The sequence below is a fragment of the Lithobates pipiens genome, unplaced genomic scaffold (genome assembly GCF_037356315.1).
Source record: "Lithobates pipiens isolate NorthernLeopardFrog02 unplaced genomic scaffold, aLitPip1_a1.2 Scaffold_8, whole genome shotgun sequence".
Classification (NCBI taxonomy): Eukaryota; Metazoa; Chordata; class Amphibia; order Anura; family Ranidae; genus Lithobates; species Lithobates pipiens.
The window spans coordinates 269,325,517-269,344,906 of NW_027507903.1; the positions used below are offsets into that span (position 1 = coordinate 269,325,517).

Consider the following 19,390-nt stretch of genomic DNA (forward strand, 5'->3'; position numbering starts at 1 on the left):
TCCAGAATTTAAAAGTGAACTCAATTGAAGTCTATAGGGGCGAATCTTGAACATATTTTTTGGCCATTTTCAAGGATATTAGGTACAGGGTTAACAGAAAACACATGGGGAACATATACCAATGCACAATTTTTTGTTTTAAAATATAATACAGTAAGAAGAGGGTCCCCTTTTATTGCAACTTCGAGAGCAACATGGAAAGAACACCAATCCTTTAACCCTTTCGCTGTCAGGTCCATAGTCATATGGACCTGACAGCAGGGGTTTTACACACATTTCCGGTGGATGACTCTCGCTGCCAAAAAGAAGCAGTCTGGCACCTCTGCGGCCATCAGATTGCTCCTACACTCCCCAGTACACACAGAGGCACCCCACACATGCCCCCCCCCTCCGCCCTGTGCAGGCCTAGGTCACTTTTGGGTCCCCATGGCAGTTTCCCCAACCAGCATGACTGGGAAGGAATCCACTGCAGAGGAAACTGCACTGCATTAGATTCATTGAAGCATGGGGTAGACATCCAGGATCTTTTACAACCCATATTTCTCATTAAAGAGAACCTGTCACCAAAAGAATAATCCCATAGGGGAATTTATTAATATATGTAAACATTGTTTTAAATTGTAAAAAAATAAACTTACACCCAAGCACATAAAATCCACCCCCCCAAAAAAATTTTTTGTGGCAATTACATATTTATGGCCCTTGGATTTATTAACATACTTACATCAATGCAAGTGACGGGGTGCCTACTCTTGAAAACATCAATTGCGATACACATTACATATCACCGTGCATGTCAGAGTGAGAACAATATTTCTAGGGGTGATCACAGAGTCTATGCTCACCCGATCCTTCAATCCTCCAGAAAACATCACTTTCCCACATCCAGCAGTGGACTGTTCCTAAAGTCTTCACGTCCACAGCCAGTCTATGTGTGTGATGACATCAGGAACATGCCACCTCACAAGACCGCTAGACCAAGGGGCAGCACAGGGACAGGTCTTGGGCTGGGAGGACTGGAGGATTAGGTGAGTATATCTTGTCTCTCCAATATCCCTAGACCAGGGACCTCCAAACTACGGCCCTCCAGCTGTTGCGAAACTACACGTTCCATGAGGCATTGTAAAACTCTGAAATTCAGGGACAGGACTATACATGATGGGAATTGTTGTTCCTGAACAACTGGAGGGCCATAGTTTGGAGACCCCTGACCTAGACAAAAACCAAGCAGTTAGCTCATGCTAGTAAGCACAGCCCCACTGCATGGTAAAAAAATGCCCAATGAGTTCAGCTCTAATATTATAGTTTGTAAATCCCTGCATCCCAAGTCATTCTTAAAAATTTATGGAGACATAACACAAGTAATTAAACAGACCACAAATAGAGTCTTTGGTGTCCCTTAGGTTGACTGTGTCCTCACTGTTCGCACCTTGCCCACATACAACTCCTGGGGTTTGAGAGTGGTGAAATGTTCCCCTTAAAGCCTGCCCTGTTTCTTCTACCCCCTCAGTGCCAGCACCCCAACCTCTTCCTCACTGCCAGCACCCCAACCATCCTTCTCACTTCTAGCACATAAATATTCCTTCTCATCACCACCAGCACCATAACTCTCCTTCTCAGTGCCAGCACCCTAACTCTTCTGCTGCCTTGTGGCATTTCACATGCCAATGGAGGGCAGATATTGCCTCCTGTGAAAAGTAATGACAGCTAGCACATGGCCTTTTAAGCAAAATAATAGTAGCTGAGTACATGTGACACTGTGCAGTAGCACCAGTCACATAAAAATTTTAAATACTGGCTGGACGGCCATGGCCATAGGTGTGATTTGGGGGAAATGTCTTCCTTTTACTTTTGCAGTAGTATTGCAGAGGTCTATGGACAGACTGAAATGTGCACACTTAAAGAAGAGGAGGATGCAAGGGACACATCAATAGCACTTAGAACTGTGGCTGCTATATGCCCTTCAGGAGGAGGAGGGGGAAATGGTGCATTAAGAGTCCATTAAAATGGCTAAAATGCATGCCCTTAAAGGCTAAGTTCACCAGCGCTCTTGTAGTTCATTGAGAACTGCAAGCAGTGTGCCATGGTCGCAGACGGGACTTGTGGTTCATTCATTCACACAAATCTGTGAATGAATGATATGGGTGTGTGGGCAGAGCCCTGCATGGATGTACCATTTTCAAATTGTGACAGCGGGTGAGGGAAAGGATCCCCTGTACACTGTCATGAGGAAGGGAGGAAGGGGTGGTTTGGGGGAGGATGTTAAACATGTTACATGTTGCACGCTAAATATGGAAAGGTGAACTTATCCTTTAAAAGTATCTCTAAAGCATGTAATTGAAGGATTGGTGTTTTTTTTTCCATGTTTCACTTCAAGCTGCATTAAAAATTGGGCCCGCTCCCCTCTGTTCGGTATTAAAAAAAAAATGCATTTGTACATGTTCCCTATGACCAGCTTTGTTCAACCTTTGTTTGAAAATCCCTTTCCTATTATCTCTGAAAATAGCCAGAATTTATTTTTAGGACTCACACCCCATATTCAGCCCCCATTGAGTACTACGTTTAAAATTTTCAGACTTTATCATGGGTTTGATCAAACCAAACCCAGGCATGTTTTCTCATCCCTAATCACCACTAAACTATAAAGAAAATCTGATTGGAGCATCACTTTAATATGAGTGTTTGCTCATCTACATAACATATAAAATGTATATTTTGTTTTATAGTCATTTATGGTCATTTAGCGATCCAAGTCATACTATGAATAGTAGAGAAAGAACAATGAAATTGCAAATAACTCAACAAAATAATATTATCCACTTGTAATTGTATCTTGCCATGTCCCTAAATAAATGAACGTAGGATATGCAAGTTTAACACTTTTCACCCTCTCCTGCACTGAGGGGACAGAAGGGACCCGGGGCGGCTGTCAAGAAAAGAATGTTAAAGAGGTTGGTTTCTTGGGTCACATTACAAAGCTAAGACACTACTAAGTCTACTATTTCTTGCACCTGCATATAAAAGCCTGGGTGCAGAATTACTCAGACACTCTGCCTTGGAACATTACAAGGGTCATTTCAAGATCACACAGCAGTTGTAAGAGGAAAAGTATAACTTGTACTAGAAGACAAACAATGCATACATGCTAATTTGAGTTTTGGTTTCACTGTTACTGAGTTAAAAGTATTAAAGCCACTGGATCACCATGACAGTCAGCATTTTCAGAAAGAGAGTTCAGCTATATTAGACTACATATTTAATTCAGTACAAGTTTGTATTAATACATTATCTGTATGTTTCCTTTCACCACTCTGCAGCATATTGCCATGTTAAGGTTGTTAGAGAAGGAAGAATTCTCTTAAGCATCGGACAGTGATTGGTAGATTGTCTTTTACACTTTCTTTGTAAAAAAATAAAAAATAAATAGTGGATACAAAAGTATTTGGTTTTCATTGGCTGATATTGGTTGGGTACAATTCTTTTTAGAGCATTTACTATGACAAGAAAAATGGCTGTGTTTCTGTTTTAGATGTCATAAATATGTCAACAATAAAACCTCCCTTTTTCCACCATGTCAGAGTAGTTTCAATAACTTAAATTACATCTCTACCAATATTAACTTTTTACTATTTGGTGATGGAATACAGAAATTTGTGTGTGATGTTATGCCTTTCTACTCCACTATAAAGTTCAGACATTTTGAAGTTGCCCTAGCAATTTCTTCTGCTAATTGAAAATAATGCTGCCTATCAGCATTCTGACATCACCCATTTTATTAGTATCAGAGGAAGTTCAAGATGTGGAGATAGAGGCAAGCATAGATGGATAACAAGTTGTCTTGGCCCAATAATTTTTTGGTATCAGTCACAGCAAATTAGAAGTTTGTAGTGCAATAGCAGATATTGTTAAAATTATCTTGGCAGCAAAATGGATATGGTCTTGTCATTACAGATCTTAGTGTGTTCTTGAAAAGTATATCTATCCAGACATTTGCTCATTTAATGTAAATGCTAAGACTTATGCTGCATACACATGGGGCTGGACTTTGCAATCGTGTGTGGGCTTCATCTGGCTTTTTTCTTTCAGATGGACCTAGAAATAGAACATGTTTCAAATCTGTCCAACGGAATCAATTTCTATCGGGAAAACCATTCGTCTGTATGATGGTCCAACAGACCAAATACGACGCAAGGGCAGCTATTGGCTACTGGCTATTGCACTTAATTTTCTAGTCCCGTCGTATGTCATCACATTCAAAACTAATGGACTTTGGTCCGTTCGTGTGTGGGCAAGTCCGTTTGGTCAAAACTCGGTTGGAACTCCGTCGGGAAGACCGTCAGACCTTTTCTGCCAGAAAGTCCATTTGTGTGTACGTGGCATTACATAATTTCATAAGCTGTAAAATAACATCAAGTCCATGAAGTTTTCCGCTTAAGGACTGTAGGGATTTTCCCCCTTAATGATCAGGCCATTTTTTTGTGATACAGCATTGCGCCACTTTAGCCACTTAAGGACCAGGCCTATTTTTCAGGTTTTGTTTTTGCGAGAAAATTACTTAGAACCCCCAAACATTATATATATATTTTCTCTAACACCCTAGAGAATAAAATGGCTGTCGTTGCTATACTTTCTGTCACACTATATTTGCGCAGCGGTCTTACAATCTCACTTTTTTTGGAAAAAAATACACTTTTTAAAATAAGAAAATAGTAATATTAGCCCAATTTTTTCTTTATATTATGAAAGATAATGTTACGCTGAGTAAATTGATACCCAACATGTCAACCTTCAAAAATTGTGCCTGCTTGTGGAATGGCGACAAACTTCTTTTACCCTTAATAATCTCCATAGGCGATGTTTCTACAGGTTACCAGTTCTGACTTACAGAGGAGGTCTAGGGCGCATGCGTTTGCTTTTGCATGCAAGCTCGTCAGGAGGGGGAGTTTACTAGTAATGGAGGCGATCAGCGATTTTTAGCAGGACCGTGACATTGAGGCAGACAGATCGGACACTTTTGACACTTTTTTGGGACAAGTGACATTTATACAGTGATCAGAGCTAAAAAAAAGCCACTGATTACTGTATAAATGTCACTGGCAGGGACGGGCTTAACACTAGGAGGCGATCAAGCGGTTAAGTGTTCCCTAGGGAGGTCTTTCTAACTGTGGGGGGAGTGTACTGACTGGAGGAGAGGAGAGATTGCTGTTCCCGATCACTAGAAACAGCAGAGCTCTCTCTCTATACCCCTGTCAGAACAGAGATCTGTCTGTTTACATTGACAGATCCCCGTTCTGGCTCTCTGAGGAGTGATTGCGGGTAGCCAGCGGACGTCGCAGCTGCCGGACACACGCGTTGGCTCCGGTGTCACCCCCCCATTGCTCTTAAAGCGGCCGACGTACACCTACAGCTATTCGCACACTCGTGCCAACCAGACCCAGTATAATGACGGCGGCTGTTCAGCAACTGGTTAACCAAAAGATAAAAATAAGAGAATAAAATAAAATAATTATTGCATCCTTAAAACTGCATTGTACTTGAAGAGGAATAATGTGTTATTTAAAGCAAATTCATTACAGATTATATAGCAACACAGTTTGAGTACAGCATAAATATAACTTGCTCCTTTAGCTTGTTTTTTTCTTTTTTTTTCTAAAATCATTCCATATCTTTGCCCACCAGGCTAAACATGGTGCTCTTTGCAAAAATGTAACAATAATAAAACATCTGTTATGCGTGGCGCTGGAACTTTTGTGGGTCATGACCAAGAGGTTAATCATCCCATGTCTAAAGTATAACCTTGAAGGCTGCTGACAGCACAGTATAGTGAAGGAAAGGTATATCTGAATGTTCACCATGAATGAAACAAGCTTAGAGCAGTGGTTCTTAATCTGTTTAAAACCTATATGTGCACAAGAGTAACTCTCTGTAGTTTTGTTAAAAAAAATAAAGAACAAAGATCGAATTTTCTAAGAAAATAGATCTACAATGAGAGTAGCAAGGTGCGTGAGGGTTGCCTCAGTGCCATCTACGTTATGTAAATTAGATCTCCATGGAGTATTACAGCAGCTTGTGTAAAATTATACATTTGTAGCCCTGCTATGGAGAAAAAACCCACATACAAATTCTGTGTAATAACGTTCAGTAAAAAAAATAAAATGCAAAAGCATTTCAAATTCTACTAAACTCCACTGGGACACTGATGTGGATAGATCTCAAAATATATTTTTCATGTAACTATAAAACTATGAAATCAGTTTCAACGAATCAAATCAATGTCTTTCAAATTATGAAAATAATATTTAGTAATGGTCTTTTATGTGGTTGTTCTCCACATTTAGCAATGGTAAATGCCTCCTAAGAATATTTGGAAATTACCTGCACTCAGTATCCTATGCCATTCAAGACTGAACTTGAACTGAACCTATATCACATTTGGTCAATTAAAATTGAGCATATGATGAGAAAACAGGGTTGATTCAATAAAAGCAAATAAGGAGTTCACTTTGCAAGAAAAATTGTACTTTTTAGGCGAATTTTCCCTTAGGCTAATCAATGAATGAAGTGAAAGTGATACTGAAGTCTATTTTTTTTTCATGTAAAAATAACAAACATGTTATACTTACCTGCTTTGTGAAGTGGATTTGCACAGAGCAGCCAGATCCTCCTCTTCTCGGGTCCCTCTTCTGTGCTCCTGGCCCCTCCCTCCTGCCGAGTGCCCCCACAGCAAGCAGGTTGCTATGAAGGCACCTGAGTCGAGCCACTGCCCTGTGTGTCCATTTAAACAAGGAGCTGTGCCTTGGCCCTGCCGCCTCTCTCTCCTCATTGGCTCACTGATTTTGATTGACAGCAGAAGGAGCCAATGCCACCCTGTTGCTGTCTCAGCCAATATAGAGGAAGAGTCCCGAACAGTGGAGACTCTCAAGCAACATTGCTGGATCAAGATGAGTCTCAGGTACGTATTAGGGGAGCTGAGGGGGGCTTGTGCACACAGAAGGTTTTTTATCCTCATGCATAGAATGCATGAAGATAAAAGGAACCTTCTGACTTTAGAACCACTTGAAGCTCTGCTGATTTCCATCATCCAATCATGTGCAAGCAAAAATACAGCTGTTTTATGTTCCTTGCATGTGATACAGTACGTTTTGTATAATGCATGGTAACTTTCCTAAGTATTGATGACTGAACATCTGTCATTAAATGCTCTGCAAGTATAATATATTAGAACTAAGCAACATACATGGTTTTATGTTTGTAAAACGATTCTTTGACCTGTTCCAAGGGAGATCAGCATCGGAGATTGCAAGATCTTCAAGAAATTTAGGAAGTTCCTGTAGGATGAGGAAATAAACATATTAAACATGTTAAAAGGCCAATAAACCATCATCATAGGAAAAAAAAAAATCTGTTCTAAACAGATTCTTGCTATTTTTAGAATGTTTCCATAATGTAATTATCTATAATTGGCTACAGTATTATTGATTAACTTAAAATGTTAATTGTAAGAATTAGCATGCATGCAAACTATAAACCTGTATATCTGGGAAATGCAAATATACTAGGAATTTTGTTTTAAAACATATACAAACTTTAGCAGCCACCTAAAACAGGATTATTCCCTGTTCAATCAGCAAAAAGTAGTGCAGGAACCTTTTTCATGAACACTGCGACATGAGTCACGGCGATATGAACAGTTCCATTTCCGGTAATGGGATGAGACTGGAGCTGTCAAATCACATGACAAGTTGCAGGGAGGTGTGAACGGGGGCTTACTGCTTTTTAAGTGTTTGGTATGTTTCTTCATACATATATACATCATGCACATATATACATCATTTTTGCTAATAACTAGTTGTTTATATTATTAATTTTGAGATTAAAGCTAGCATGTAAACCACAAGAGAAATTAGAGTAAATTAACTTTCAAAGTGAATGATCTCGATCATGGCAAAATAAGGATCCAAGTACAAATTCAGCAATAGTGAACTTTTGGCCGAAAAGTTTGCAGGTTTGTTGGCAGTAATAGGGAACAATCCAGAATGAGGTGCACAACTCTTGCCTCTGGTCACAAGAGCCAATCATTAAACCATAAAAAGGTACATATTCCTTGTGTCAGTGCCTAGTTTCCCATGTATTGCTTTTTTGACCCCTTTCACACTGGGGTGTTTTTCAGGCGCTTTGGGGTTAAAAATAGCACCTGTAAACGTGTAAAAAATGCCTCCCCTGCATCCCCAGTGTGAAAGCTTTCACACTGGATCGGTGCACTTGCAGGATGTTAGAAAAAGTCCTGCAAGCAGCATCTTTTGGGATATCGTTGGGAAGAGTTAGAACAGTGAGGTTTATTTATTAAAGCTGGAGCAGTGGCAGCCCATCCATTAGGGGCACCCGAGCACTGCCCCCTCTATCTACGGCTGCCACCCCCTCCACCTTCTAGTCATGCGGCGATGCCATGCCCGCGTCCACCCCCTATTCATGCGTCCGGCCCCTTTCAGGACATCGGGTGCCTGAATTACAGTGGCAAGGTGGTTTTTTTAAGGCACCTGATTAGAGCCATAGGCTCTAATAGGCTTCAAAATAGTGTGGGCTTGTGGCACAGAGCATTGCGCTAGGAGCCCACCCAGATGGTACAACAGCGAATGGCCTCCATGGGGCCAATTAGGAAGCAGGACTGATACCTGTCACCTGATTGTCTGAAAGGACAGGCAATCCTATTGGACACCTAGGAGGAGGGGAGGAGACTTAGGGTGGAAGCGAGGGGAAGAAGACACAGGAGCCACTTCCCAATGCCTGCTGCAGACTAATGTCCGCCGATGCCTGATCCTTGCTGCCTAGATGGGGTAAGTGGACTGACCAGCAGACAGCGATCAAAGGGGCTTTGAGGTGCCACGGGGGGGGGGCGCAGTGGGGGTTGTTTGCTGCTTCCCAAACAAAATCCCACGAGCCACCACTGAGCTGGAGAGTGCAAAATCTGGTTCACTTCTGCACAGAAACCAATCAGCTTCCAAGTTGTATTGCCAAAACTTAATTGAACAAGCAGAGGTTAGAAGCTGATTGGTTTCAATGCACAAGTGAGCCTGATTCTGCTCTCTCCAACTTTGAATAAACCTCTCTGTCTGTGCCCACTAGGTAGATTTACTCTCTTTAATTGTTTTGAGTTGTCACTTGAGCAACGGGAGACATTTTCTAATAAGGACACCTGTTCTGGTAACAACTGCCTAAGAGGGTATTTCCTCCAACTTCCTGTTGTGTCTGCAGGTTAGAAAGTAAAGATACTTCTCCCCAATTGGACACTTAAAGCATAAAAAGACCGACATCTAAAACAAAACCAAAACATTTTTATGCTTTAACAAAGAACTGGAATCTGTTTCTGGTAATATGGGAGTCTAACGGGACCTGTAAAGCTTGTTTCATGTGATTAACCATCCTTGATGATGATTATTTTTAATAGACCCTTTCAGGCAATTTATGACAACTCAAGATCAGTCAGATGGGAACTTCAGCAAGCAGCAGCCTTCTCGGTTTCTGGTGATTAGTAGGTACATTTGTGCTGTGCATCTGTTTAAGTGGTTGGAAGATCATTACATACTGTTTAATGTCTGCCATCACCAGTCATCTACTGACCATATTTGAACCATACCCCACCAATTTGCTTTAAGCGATAAGTACCACAATTTGAGCAATTATAGCAATGTGTGTATTGCAAGTCACTACAGTTTTTACCAAGAAAAAGGGAATGTATAAATGTTATATTTTACTTGTGCATAAATGTCCTGCCATTAATAGCAATAAATAAAATTATTTTATAGGCATTCAAAATTCTTTAGCTGTTTAAGCGATCTGTTCTGATGCCATTTCTCACTTTGTCATCCTTATAGAACTGTATGCTAACTGCTGTGCTATGTCAGGAGAAATATACTGTGTATTTTTTCTTGTTTTATTTTTGTTTTGTTTTATTTGGTTTTGTTGTATGTAAAGTGATAAAACTTTTAATAAAAAGTTATTTGGAAAAATATTTTTCTAATCTTCTAAGGCTTCATTCACACCTGAGTGATCTGAAATCGCGGCAAATCGCGGGACGCTTGTCGCACAAAAAGGAGCAGGAGCTTCTTTTGAGTGACAGCATCGCTCACTGTGATTTGCCGTTACTGCAGCGCAATTTATCTTATGACAATCGTGGCAAGATCACACCGCGATTGGGGTGTCATTAAGAAGTAATGGTATCGCACAAGTTTTCTGTGATTTGCTGCGATTCCAAATCTTCGGCTGAATCGTGGCGATTCCGCCCACTATTCGGTTCGCTCAGGTGTGAACAGAGCCTAACACCTTAGAAAATAAAAGTAAGCACATGTTTACTTTGTTTACAAGTTAAAACATATGAAATTTTGATTATGGAAATGTGCATTCTCTGTTAAAGACATTGTCCAAAATGGCATGTTTGTGTGTACTTTCACAAAGTACCAAAGGAGTGGCGTTCTAGGCAGGAAGAACTATAATATAGATCTTTTTAGTTTGTAGCCTGATTTAGCGCAAGTTATTTATGAATTTCATTGCTACAGTATTTATTCCTTTAGAAGGGCTGTGGCTGTACTCCCTAAAGCAGGGGTGGGCAATTCATATTCTAAAAGGACCACGTGAGAAACTGTGACTGTCGTGGATGGTTGAACTTCACTGCCTATTAAATGCCCTCTAAAAAACGTTGCTACTGGAATGAGGGAGCCTGAGATTCATATAGCGGGTATTTCTACAGATCCCGTTCTGAAGTGAAGAACAGGTTCACAGCTCTTGGGGTTTGCAGTGTGCAGATGCTAAGGCCCCATTCACACCTGAGCGTTTTGCAGCTTGAAGCCTGAAGCTACAAAAAGCTGGAGGGGAAAAAAAATCTATTATTCTCTATGGAGATGGTTCACATCTTCACTCCAAAACACCTGAAGCCAGAAGCTACAAAACGTCTGAAGTTCTGGAACCTATTTTTAGGCAGATTTGGGCGTTTTTCTTCTTTTTACATTGGCGACCTTTTGCCCTGCACAAAATTGCAGCAAAATGCCATAAAAAAGCCGCAAAAAAGCTGTAAAAAAACACGGTAAAATCACTGTAAAATTGCGCAATTTTCTGCCTGAAAATGCTGCACTCAGGTGTGAATAGGGCCTCACACAGGAAGAACTTCGCCAGGTAGCAGTGTGGTGGAAGAGCGCAGGGGTGTCTCTCTGACACCAGGCAACACTCTCCCACCGGAATCAAGTCTCCCCTCTATACCAATCAGCTTTTCAGACTCTCTCCTTCCAGTTCCTGCAGCATTGCACATGGACATCTGACAGAGTGGCTCCCTGAGCCTGTCAGCTTTCTCAATGAGGACGCTGACAGGCTCAAAGATACAAGCTGAAAATGGAGGCATAGCCAGAAAGGGATAGCCAAAGGGCTGGATTTGTTCCTGGCTAAACATGTGCAATTTGTTTCGGTCTGAATCAAAATTTAGACACATTTTTGGTTATTTGGATGTATCTGAATTTCTGAATAACAATAGTAATGGTTAAAATTTATTTTGTTTCATTTATTCGTTTTCTAACAAATTCCAAATTTTCTGAATGATTCGAATTAGAATTGGTTGAAAATTTATCGACTGATCCAAATTTTGTGTGAAGAATATCTGGTTCTTAAGGAGTCAGCCGTAAAGCCGCCCGCCGCGTCCTTAACAACTGATGACTAATCAGCTGTCAGCGGGTTTCCCCACTGACAGCTAAATCTAAACAAATGAATGCTGACAATGAAAAATAAAGGAAAAAAAACAGCATGCCCCCCCCCCCCCATCAATTCATGCCAGGCCCTTCAAGTCTGGTATGGATTTTAAGGGGAACCCCACTTCAAAATGGCATTGGGTTTACCAAAATCCAAACCAGATCCTTATCCAAGCATGCAGCCCGGCAGGTCATGAAAGCTCCTAAACGATACCAGACCACATGCCCTCAACATGGCAGGGTGTTTTGGGATAGGAGGACTCCCCCCCAAAGCACCTTGTCCCCATGTTAATGATGAGAAGGGCCTGTTCTCCATAACTCTTGTGGGGGTCTGCGGGTGGGGGGCTTATCGGAATATGGAAGTCTTTAAAAAGGAGGCCTACAGATCCCAGCCCCCCATGTGAATGAGCATGAGGTAAAACAAAAACAATGTCCTGCAAAGTAAATCCAGCATCAATCACAATGAACGCTGCCCACCATCTGATAACTCTGCCATCTGACAGTTCTTAAATAGCTAATGGTCTGGGCCACCCAATGAGGTTACAGGGTGACCTGACCCCTTGTGATATCATGAGCCCAGCATGCTCCGGTCGATGACAAGGGGGTGGGGTGACCTGGTTACATCATCAGGTGGCCCCACTCCTTAGTTATTTAAGAACTGTCCAACAGTGGGAGCCTTTGTTGGATGTGAACCTCTTTTTTTGGGGGGTTGGCAGTGACAATTGATGCTGAATTTACTTTGGGTGACATTGTTTTTGTTTTCAGTTTTTTTTAATAAGGGAATTGTCAAAAACTGTCTCTGAGTTTTTATTTATTTTTGACAGTGTACCCCAGATTTCCAGATTCTGATAAGCCCCCCACCCCCAGACCCCTACAACCACCGGCCAGGGCTGTGGGGAAGAGGCCCTTGTTCCCATCAACATGGGTCAAGGAATTTGGGGGGAAGCCCCCTACCGCAAATCATCCCACCATGTTAAGGGCATGTTGCCTGGTATGGTTTAGGAGGGGGAGAGACGCTCGCTGGTCCCCCCTTTCCTGTCCTGCCAGGCTGCATGCTCGGACAGGGGCTGGGTATGGATTTTGGGGGGGCCGCACTTTTTTTTGACATGGGGCTCCCCTTAAAATCTCCACCAGACCTGAAGAGTTTGGTATGGGGGGGGGGGGGGTCCTACACTGTTTTTTTTCTTTATTTTTAATTGCCAGCATTCTTTTGTTTACATTCAGCTCTCATTGAGGAAACCTGCTGACAGCTCATGACTCATCCGTTGTTAACCATTTGCCGCCCGCCCTATAGGCAAATGACGGCTGCAAAGTGGTTTCAAAATCCTGACCGGACGTCATAGGACGTCCTCAGGATTTTGAGCTACTGCGTGCACCCGGGGCGCGCATCGTGGCGATTTTTGTTGCGGGGTGTCAGACTGACACACCCCAACTATGATCTCAGTAAAGAGTCTCCGACGGAGACTCTTTACCATGTGATCAGCCATGTCCAATCACGGCTGATCATAGTGTAAATAGGAAGAGCCGGTGATCGGCTTTTCCTCACTCGAGTCTGTCAGACGCGAGTAGAGGAGAGCCGATCGGCTGCTCCTCTGACAGGGGGAGTCTGTGCTGATCGATTATCAGCACAGCCCCCCCCAGGATGCCCACACTGGACAACCAGGGATGCCACCAGACCACCAGGTATGCCACCCTAGACCACCAGGGATGCCAGGCAGTGCCCACAATGGATGCCAATCAGGGCCCACAATGGATGCCAATCAGTGCCCACAATGGGCATCACTGATTGGCATGCATTATTGTTTGGCACTGATTGGAATCCATCAGTACAAGTCAATACAATACAATGTCGCCTATTAGTGCCCATCCGTGCCACCTATCAGTGCCCATCCATGCTGACTATCAGTGTTCATCCATGCCCATCTGTGCCGTCTATCCATGCCCATCTGTGCCGCCTATCCATGCCCATCCATGCCGCCTATCCATGCCAATCTGTGCCAGCTATCAGTGCCAATTTGTGCCACCTATCAGTGTCCATCTGTGTCGCCCATCAGTGCCACCTATCAGTGCCCATCAGTGCCGCCTATCAGTGCCACATATCAGTGTCCATCAATGCCACTTCATTGGTGCCAACTCAAGTCATCAGTGCCCATCAGTGCCGCCTTATCAGTGCCCGTCAGTGCAGCCCCATCAGTGCCCATCAGTGAAGGAGAAATTTACTTATTTACAAAGCTTTGAAACTGAAACAAAAAAAAATCTTTTTTTTTTTTCAAAATTTTCGGTCTTTTTTTATTTGTTTAGCAAAAAATAAAAACCATAGAGGTGATCAAATACCACCAAAAGAAAGCTCTATTTGTGGGAAAAAATTATAAAAATTTCATTTGGGTACAGTGTAGCATGACTGCGCAATTGTCATTCAAAGTGTGACAGCGCTGAAAGCTCAAAATTGGTCTGGGCAGGAAGGTGTTTAAGTGCCTGGTATTGAGGTGGTTAAGGACACATGGCGGCTGGCTTTCCAGCTAATCCTCACACAGAATTGGGATCGGTCAAAAAATATTTGATCGATTCAAATTCAAATAGTTCTGAAAATTTGTCTGCCGGTCCATAAGGGGTGCAAAATTTCCCAAAGTTCGTTTTCAAATATAATAGAACGATTTATTTTTTAAATAACTGATAATATGACTAACATTCTTTAACATCTTAACGTTAACAAATGTTAGTCGTGTTATCATTTATTTAAAATCAATTGTTCTATGTGTGTGCACTGTGCGGGGTGCAGGTCTAATGCTGGACTAATGGGTTTCCATTAGGTCCGTCAGAGCTTGAGGCTCTAATTGGCTTTCTTGGGTTGTCCTTGGGGCTCAGTAAACCATCCCACTTTTGATTTTAGTGATTCAATATAGACTATGTGTCCATGGCTTCTCGTCCTGGTAAATCAGGAGGGGACTGAAGATTAGGAAAGAAGACTGGGTTAACACAGAAGCTGTTTACAGGTAAATCTCACGGCATCCTCTGCGTCCCCCAACATTTTTTAGCACCAGTTGCTAAACTAAGCAAAACGAATTCCAAAACAAATGCACAAAATGAAATTAGTAACATAAAAAATGTATCCAAAAATTAAACAAATTGTTCTATCAGTGCCCCTCAGTGCAGCCTCACAAACTAAGAAAAGTTTTTATTTTTTTAAATCATTGGTCTTTTTTCATTTTTTTGTAAAAAATTAAAAACCCAGCAGTGATTAAATACCACCAATAGAAAGCTCTATTTGTGTGAAGAAAAGATAAAAAAAATCATTTGGGTACAGTGTAGCATGACAGTGCAACTGTCATTCAAAGTGCGACAGAGCTGAAAGATGAAAAATGGCCTGGGCAGGAAGGGGTTGAACATGCCCTGTATTGAAGTGGTTAAAAATTAAGAAAAAAATAGTATCCCTTGATGTAATCCATCATCAATCACGCCACCCACACAAAAAAATTGAAAAAAAAAACAAAACGCTTAATCTCTTGGGAGGCCTCTGGCCATCTGCCTCCTCTCTGCTTTGACACCTCTTATATAGGCAAGGGGCAGGGCCATACAGTTACGCCTCCTGGTGGCACTGCCCCTTCACATGACATCCCGTGATGTCAGAAGAGGGCGATGTCACCACAAGTAACATATCTGGGTGGCACCACTCCCTGCATATATAAGAGCTGTCAAAGCAGAGGAGGGAGAAGGCCGGAGGCCTCCTAAGAGATGACAGCGTTTTTTTTTTCAGTTTTTTTCAGGTGTGTGATTGACGATGGACAACATTGAGGGACACTATTTTTTTCTTTCTTTTTTTATTAAAGGACTTGTCAAAAACAGTTTCCTGTGGTTATTACTTTTTGACACTTTTTTGGTGACTGGGTAGAGGTACGATGTACCCGATACACATTCACATAGGTGGGCCGGGATCTGGGGGCCCCGTTTTTTAAAGGGGGCTTCCAGATTCTGATAAGCCCCCCGCCCGCAGACCCCAACATCCACAACCCAGGGTTGTCTGGCAGAGGCCACTTGCCCCCATCAACAGGGGGGCAAGGTGCTTTGAACGCAAGCAGCCTGGTATGGTTCAGGGGGGCGCTCGCTTGTCCCCCCTTTCCTGGCATGCCAGGCTGCATACTCAGATAAGGGTCCAGTATAGATTTTGGGGGGTCCCCACACCAATTCTTTTTAATTTTGGCATGGAGTTCCCCTTAAAATCTATACCAGACCCAATGGGCCTGGTATGGATTTTATGGGGGACCCCACGGTGTTTTATTTTTTAATTGGCGTGGTGATGCCCTTAAAATTTTTACCAGACCCAAAGCCATTTTTTTTTCTTTATTCTGTCATAGGGTTTCTCTTAACCACTTCATTACAGGGCACATTCACCCCCTTCCTGCCCAGACCAATTTTCAGCTTTCAGTGCTCTCACACTTTGAATGGTAAATACTCAGTCATGCAACACTGAACCCAAACAAAATTTTTATAATTTTTTTCACACAAATAGAACTTTCTTTTTGTGGTATTTATCACCACTGGGCTTTTAGATTTTTGTGATATACCTAAAAAAAGAGCAAACATTTTGAAAAAAAAAACGTTTTATTAGTCTCTATTTCAAAATTTTGCAAATAAGTAATTTTTGTTATAGTGCTGCATATCTTTAGTAAAAATAACCCAAATGAGTGGATATTATTTAGTCTGTGTGAAAGCTATAGAGTATACAAGCTATGGTGTAAATCAGAAAAAAACTGATCACACCTGATGTCCTGATGGCCTATCCCCTTTCTTGGGGCCCTGAAATGTCAGGACACTACAAATCCCCCCCAAATGACGTCTTTTTGGAAAGTAGACAGTCCAAGGTATTTAGTTAGAAGCACAGTGAGTTCTTTAAAGTTGTAATTTTTTTTCCTACAATTCTTGGGAAAATTAAGATTTTTTTTTTTTACACAAAGTTATTTGTCACATACAGCATATGCATACTTCCAATTACACCCCAAAATACATTCTGCTACTGCTCCTGAGTATGGCAAAACTACATGTGTGAGACTTTTTCACTGCCTGGCCACATAGAGAGGCCCAACATGCAGGGAGCACCATCAGGCTTTCTAGGAACATAAATTACACATCTAACTTCATTCCTACGTATCATACTTTTGACGGTCCTGGAGCACTGGGACAGTGGAATTACCCACAAAATGACCTCATTTTGGAAAGAAAAGACCCCAACATATATTTTATTAAGCATGGAATGCAGATTGGTACTCGGGTACTCTGATGGGCTGCAGATTGGTACTTGGGTAGTCTAATGGGCTGGAAATAGGTACTAGGGTACTCTGATGGGCTGTAGGAGGGAGGGAGTGTTCCTGCTAGGCGTAGTGGGAAGGGATTAAAATCCATCCCAGACCCAAAGGGCCCCCATGCCATTTTTTTCCCCAATTTTCTTTCATTTACATTTTTTTTTATTCTTTTTTTTTATTTAGCTGTCAGCAGGGAAGCCTTAACAAGCTATTGACTGTGTGCTCGGTGGGTGAACATCCCACTAAGTGCCCAGAAAGTTCAGGTGTTAGGCGAGTACCCAAACCAAACTTATGCTCGTTCCAAACCATTCATCCATCCCTAGTTGTGCCGGCAGGGCCGGTACAAGGGGGGCCGGAGGGGGTGGATGCCCTGGGCAGGACCATTTACTGTAGGAAGAGGGGCGCAGGTGAAGTGATGGCAGTGTGCTGCTAAAAACTTTCTGGACAACTGTGACTAACCACCGCTGGCTGCGTCATAATACTGCAGACAGGGGCAGACTGACCATTTGGCTACTCGGGCAATGCCGAGGGCCCCGGGCCACTAGGGGGCCCCATCAGGGTGCCCAGCATCAGTAAAACCAGAGACAGTATGTTAAAATCTGTGTTTTTTTACATCTGTCTCTGAAATGTCCCTTACGACAGTATCTGCATACTGTGTGATTGTATACTGTGTGTGTATACTGTGTGTGTATACTGTATGGCCCCATAATCTCTGATTGCCTGGGGGGCCCATAATCTCCTATTGCCTGGCGGCCCCCCTAATCTCCTATTGCCCGGGAGCCCCGTGAGTTGTCAGTCCACCCCTGACTGCAGAGCTGCCAGCAACAATGTGCCAAGCACGCTCTGGAAGAGCAGAGGTGAGAATGAGATTAATAATTACCAATGTTATTTGTTATATGCAGCACAAAGGGGTTAATGTATTGCCACTGGTCACGAATGCATTACTGACCAGTGTCAGTTAATTAACACCTTTGTGCTGCATTAGTGGCACCTGTATCAGTGTTCATTAACCCCTTTATGCTGCAGCATGAATGGGGTTTAAAAACACTTCCACTAATGAAGCACAAAGGGGTTAATTAACTGACACTTGTCAGTAATGCATTAGTGACCAGTGACAATACATTATCCCCCTTCATGCTGCATATTACAAATACCATTGATAATTAAGCACTTGCCGACCCACCGTAGTACATATACTGCGGTGGGGATGCAGCTACAGGCCTGTTTTAGGTGCATGCCCTCACCCGTCAACTCCACTGTGATTTAATAAAGTGAGAATCTGTCAGTAGATCCCAGTCTATGATTCACAGCTGGGACCTGCTGATCGGCTGTGTCCAATCACAGCCCAGAGAGGGAATTGTTGCTTTGTTTCTTCTCCCTACAAAGCAGGGGAAATAAACAAAACAATCATGTTAACCGCTTCGTGCCCGCCCTATAGCCAAAATACAGCTGCAGAGCGGACGCTATCTGCTGGGAGGCCGTTCCTGAATGGCCTCCTGTTTACTTCCGCAATGCGCACTCCCGCGAGCGCGCATCGGGGACGTTCTGTGCTGGTCGTGTCCCTCGGACACAGCCAGTCACAGATCGCTGTAAACGGCCAATCACAGCGGCCGTTTACAGCACGATCGGTGTGTCCAATGTGAGATGATCTCATATATAAACATATGAGATCATCTCTCAGTGCCGCTCTCCCTCCTCACACAGACAGCGTGTGAGAAGGGAGAGATCAACGGCTGCAGCGGTCGTAAGTTAAAAAAAAAAAGAAAAAAAAGTGCCATCCGCCCCAGTGCCATCCTCCCCCAGTGCCATCCGCCCCAGTGCCATCCTCCCCCAGTGCCATCCTCCCCCAGTACCATCCGCCCCAGTACCATCCTCGCCCAGTGCCATCCTCGCCCCAGTGCCATCCTTGCCCAGTGCCATCGTCCCCAGTGCCATCCTCCCCAGAGCCACCTGCCCCCGTGCCACCTGTTAGTGCTATCTGTTCCCAGTGCCACCTGTTAGTGCTATCTGTCCCCAGTGCCACCTGTTGTCAGTGCCATTTGTCCCCAGTGCCATCTGTCATCAGTGCCACGTATAAGTGCCATCTGTGATCAGTGCCATGTGTCATCAGTGCCACATAGTGCCATCTGTCATCAGTGCCACATATTAGTGCCATCTGTCATCAGTGCCACGTATCAGTGCCATTTGTCATCAGTGCCACCTGTCAGTGTCACGTGCCATCTGTTGTCATTGTCACGTGTCATCAATGGCACTTATCAGTGCCATCTGTCATCGGTGTCACGCGTCATCGGTACCACATATTAATGCCACCTGTCATCAGTGCCACGTATTAGTGCCACGTATTAGTGCCATCTGTCATCAGTG

General features: G+C 43.0%; 1 protein-coding gene across 4 annotated transcripts in view; it reads right to left on the bottom strand.

Moving 5' to 3' along the window:
- PTPRQ (protein tyrosine phosphatase receptor type Q) overlaps positions 1-19,390 on the bottom strand; it is a 429,454-nt gene that overhangs the window by 27,049 nt on the left and 383,015 nt on the right. For all 4 annotated transcript variants that reach the window (XM_077471954.1, XM_077471952.1, XM_077471951.1 and 1 more), the window contains one exon: positions 7,238-7,328. In XM_077471954.1, coding sequence (XP_077328080.1) covers positions 7,238-7,328 — 91 coding nt within the window. The remainder of the gene's footprint in view (positions 1-7,237; positions 7,329-19,390) is intronic.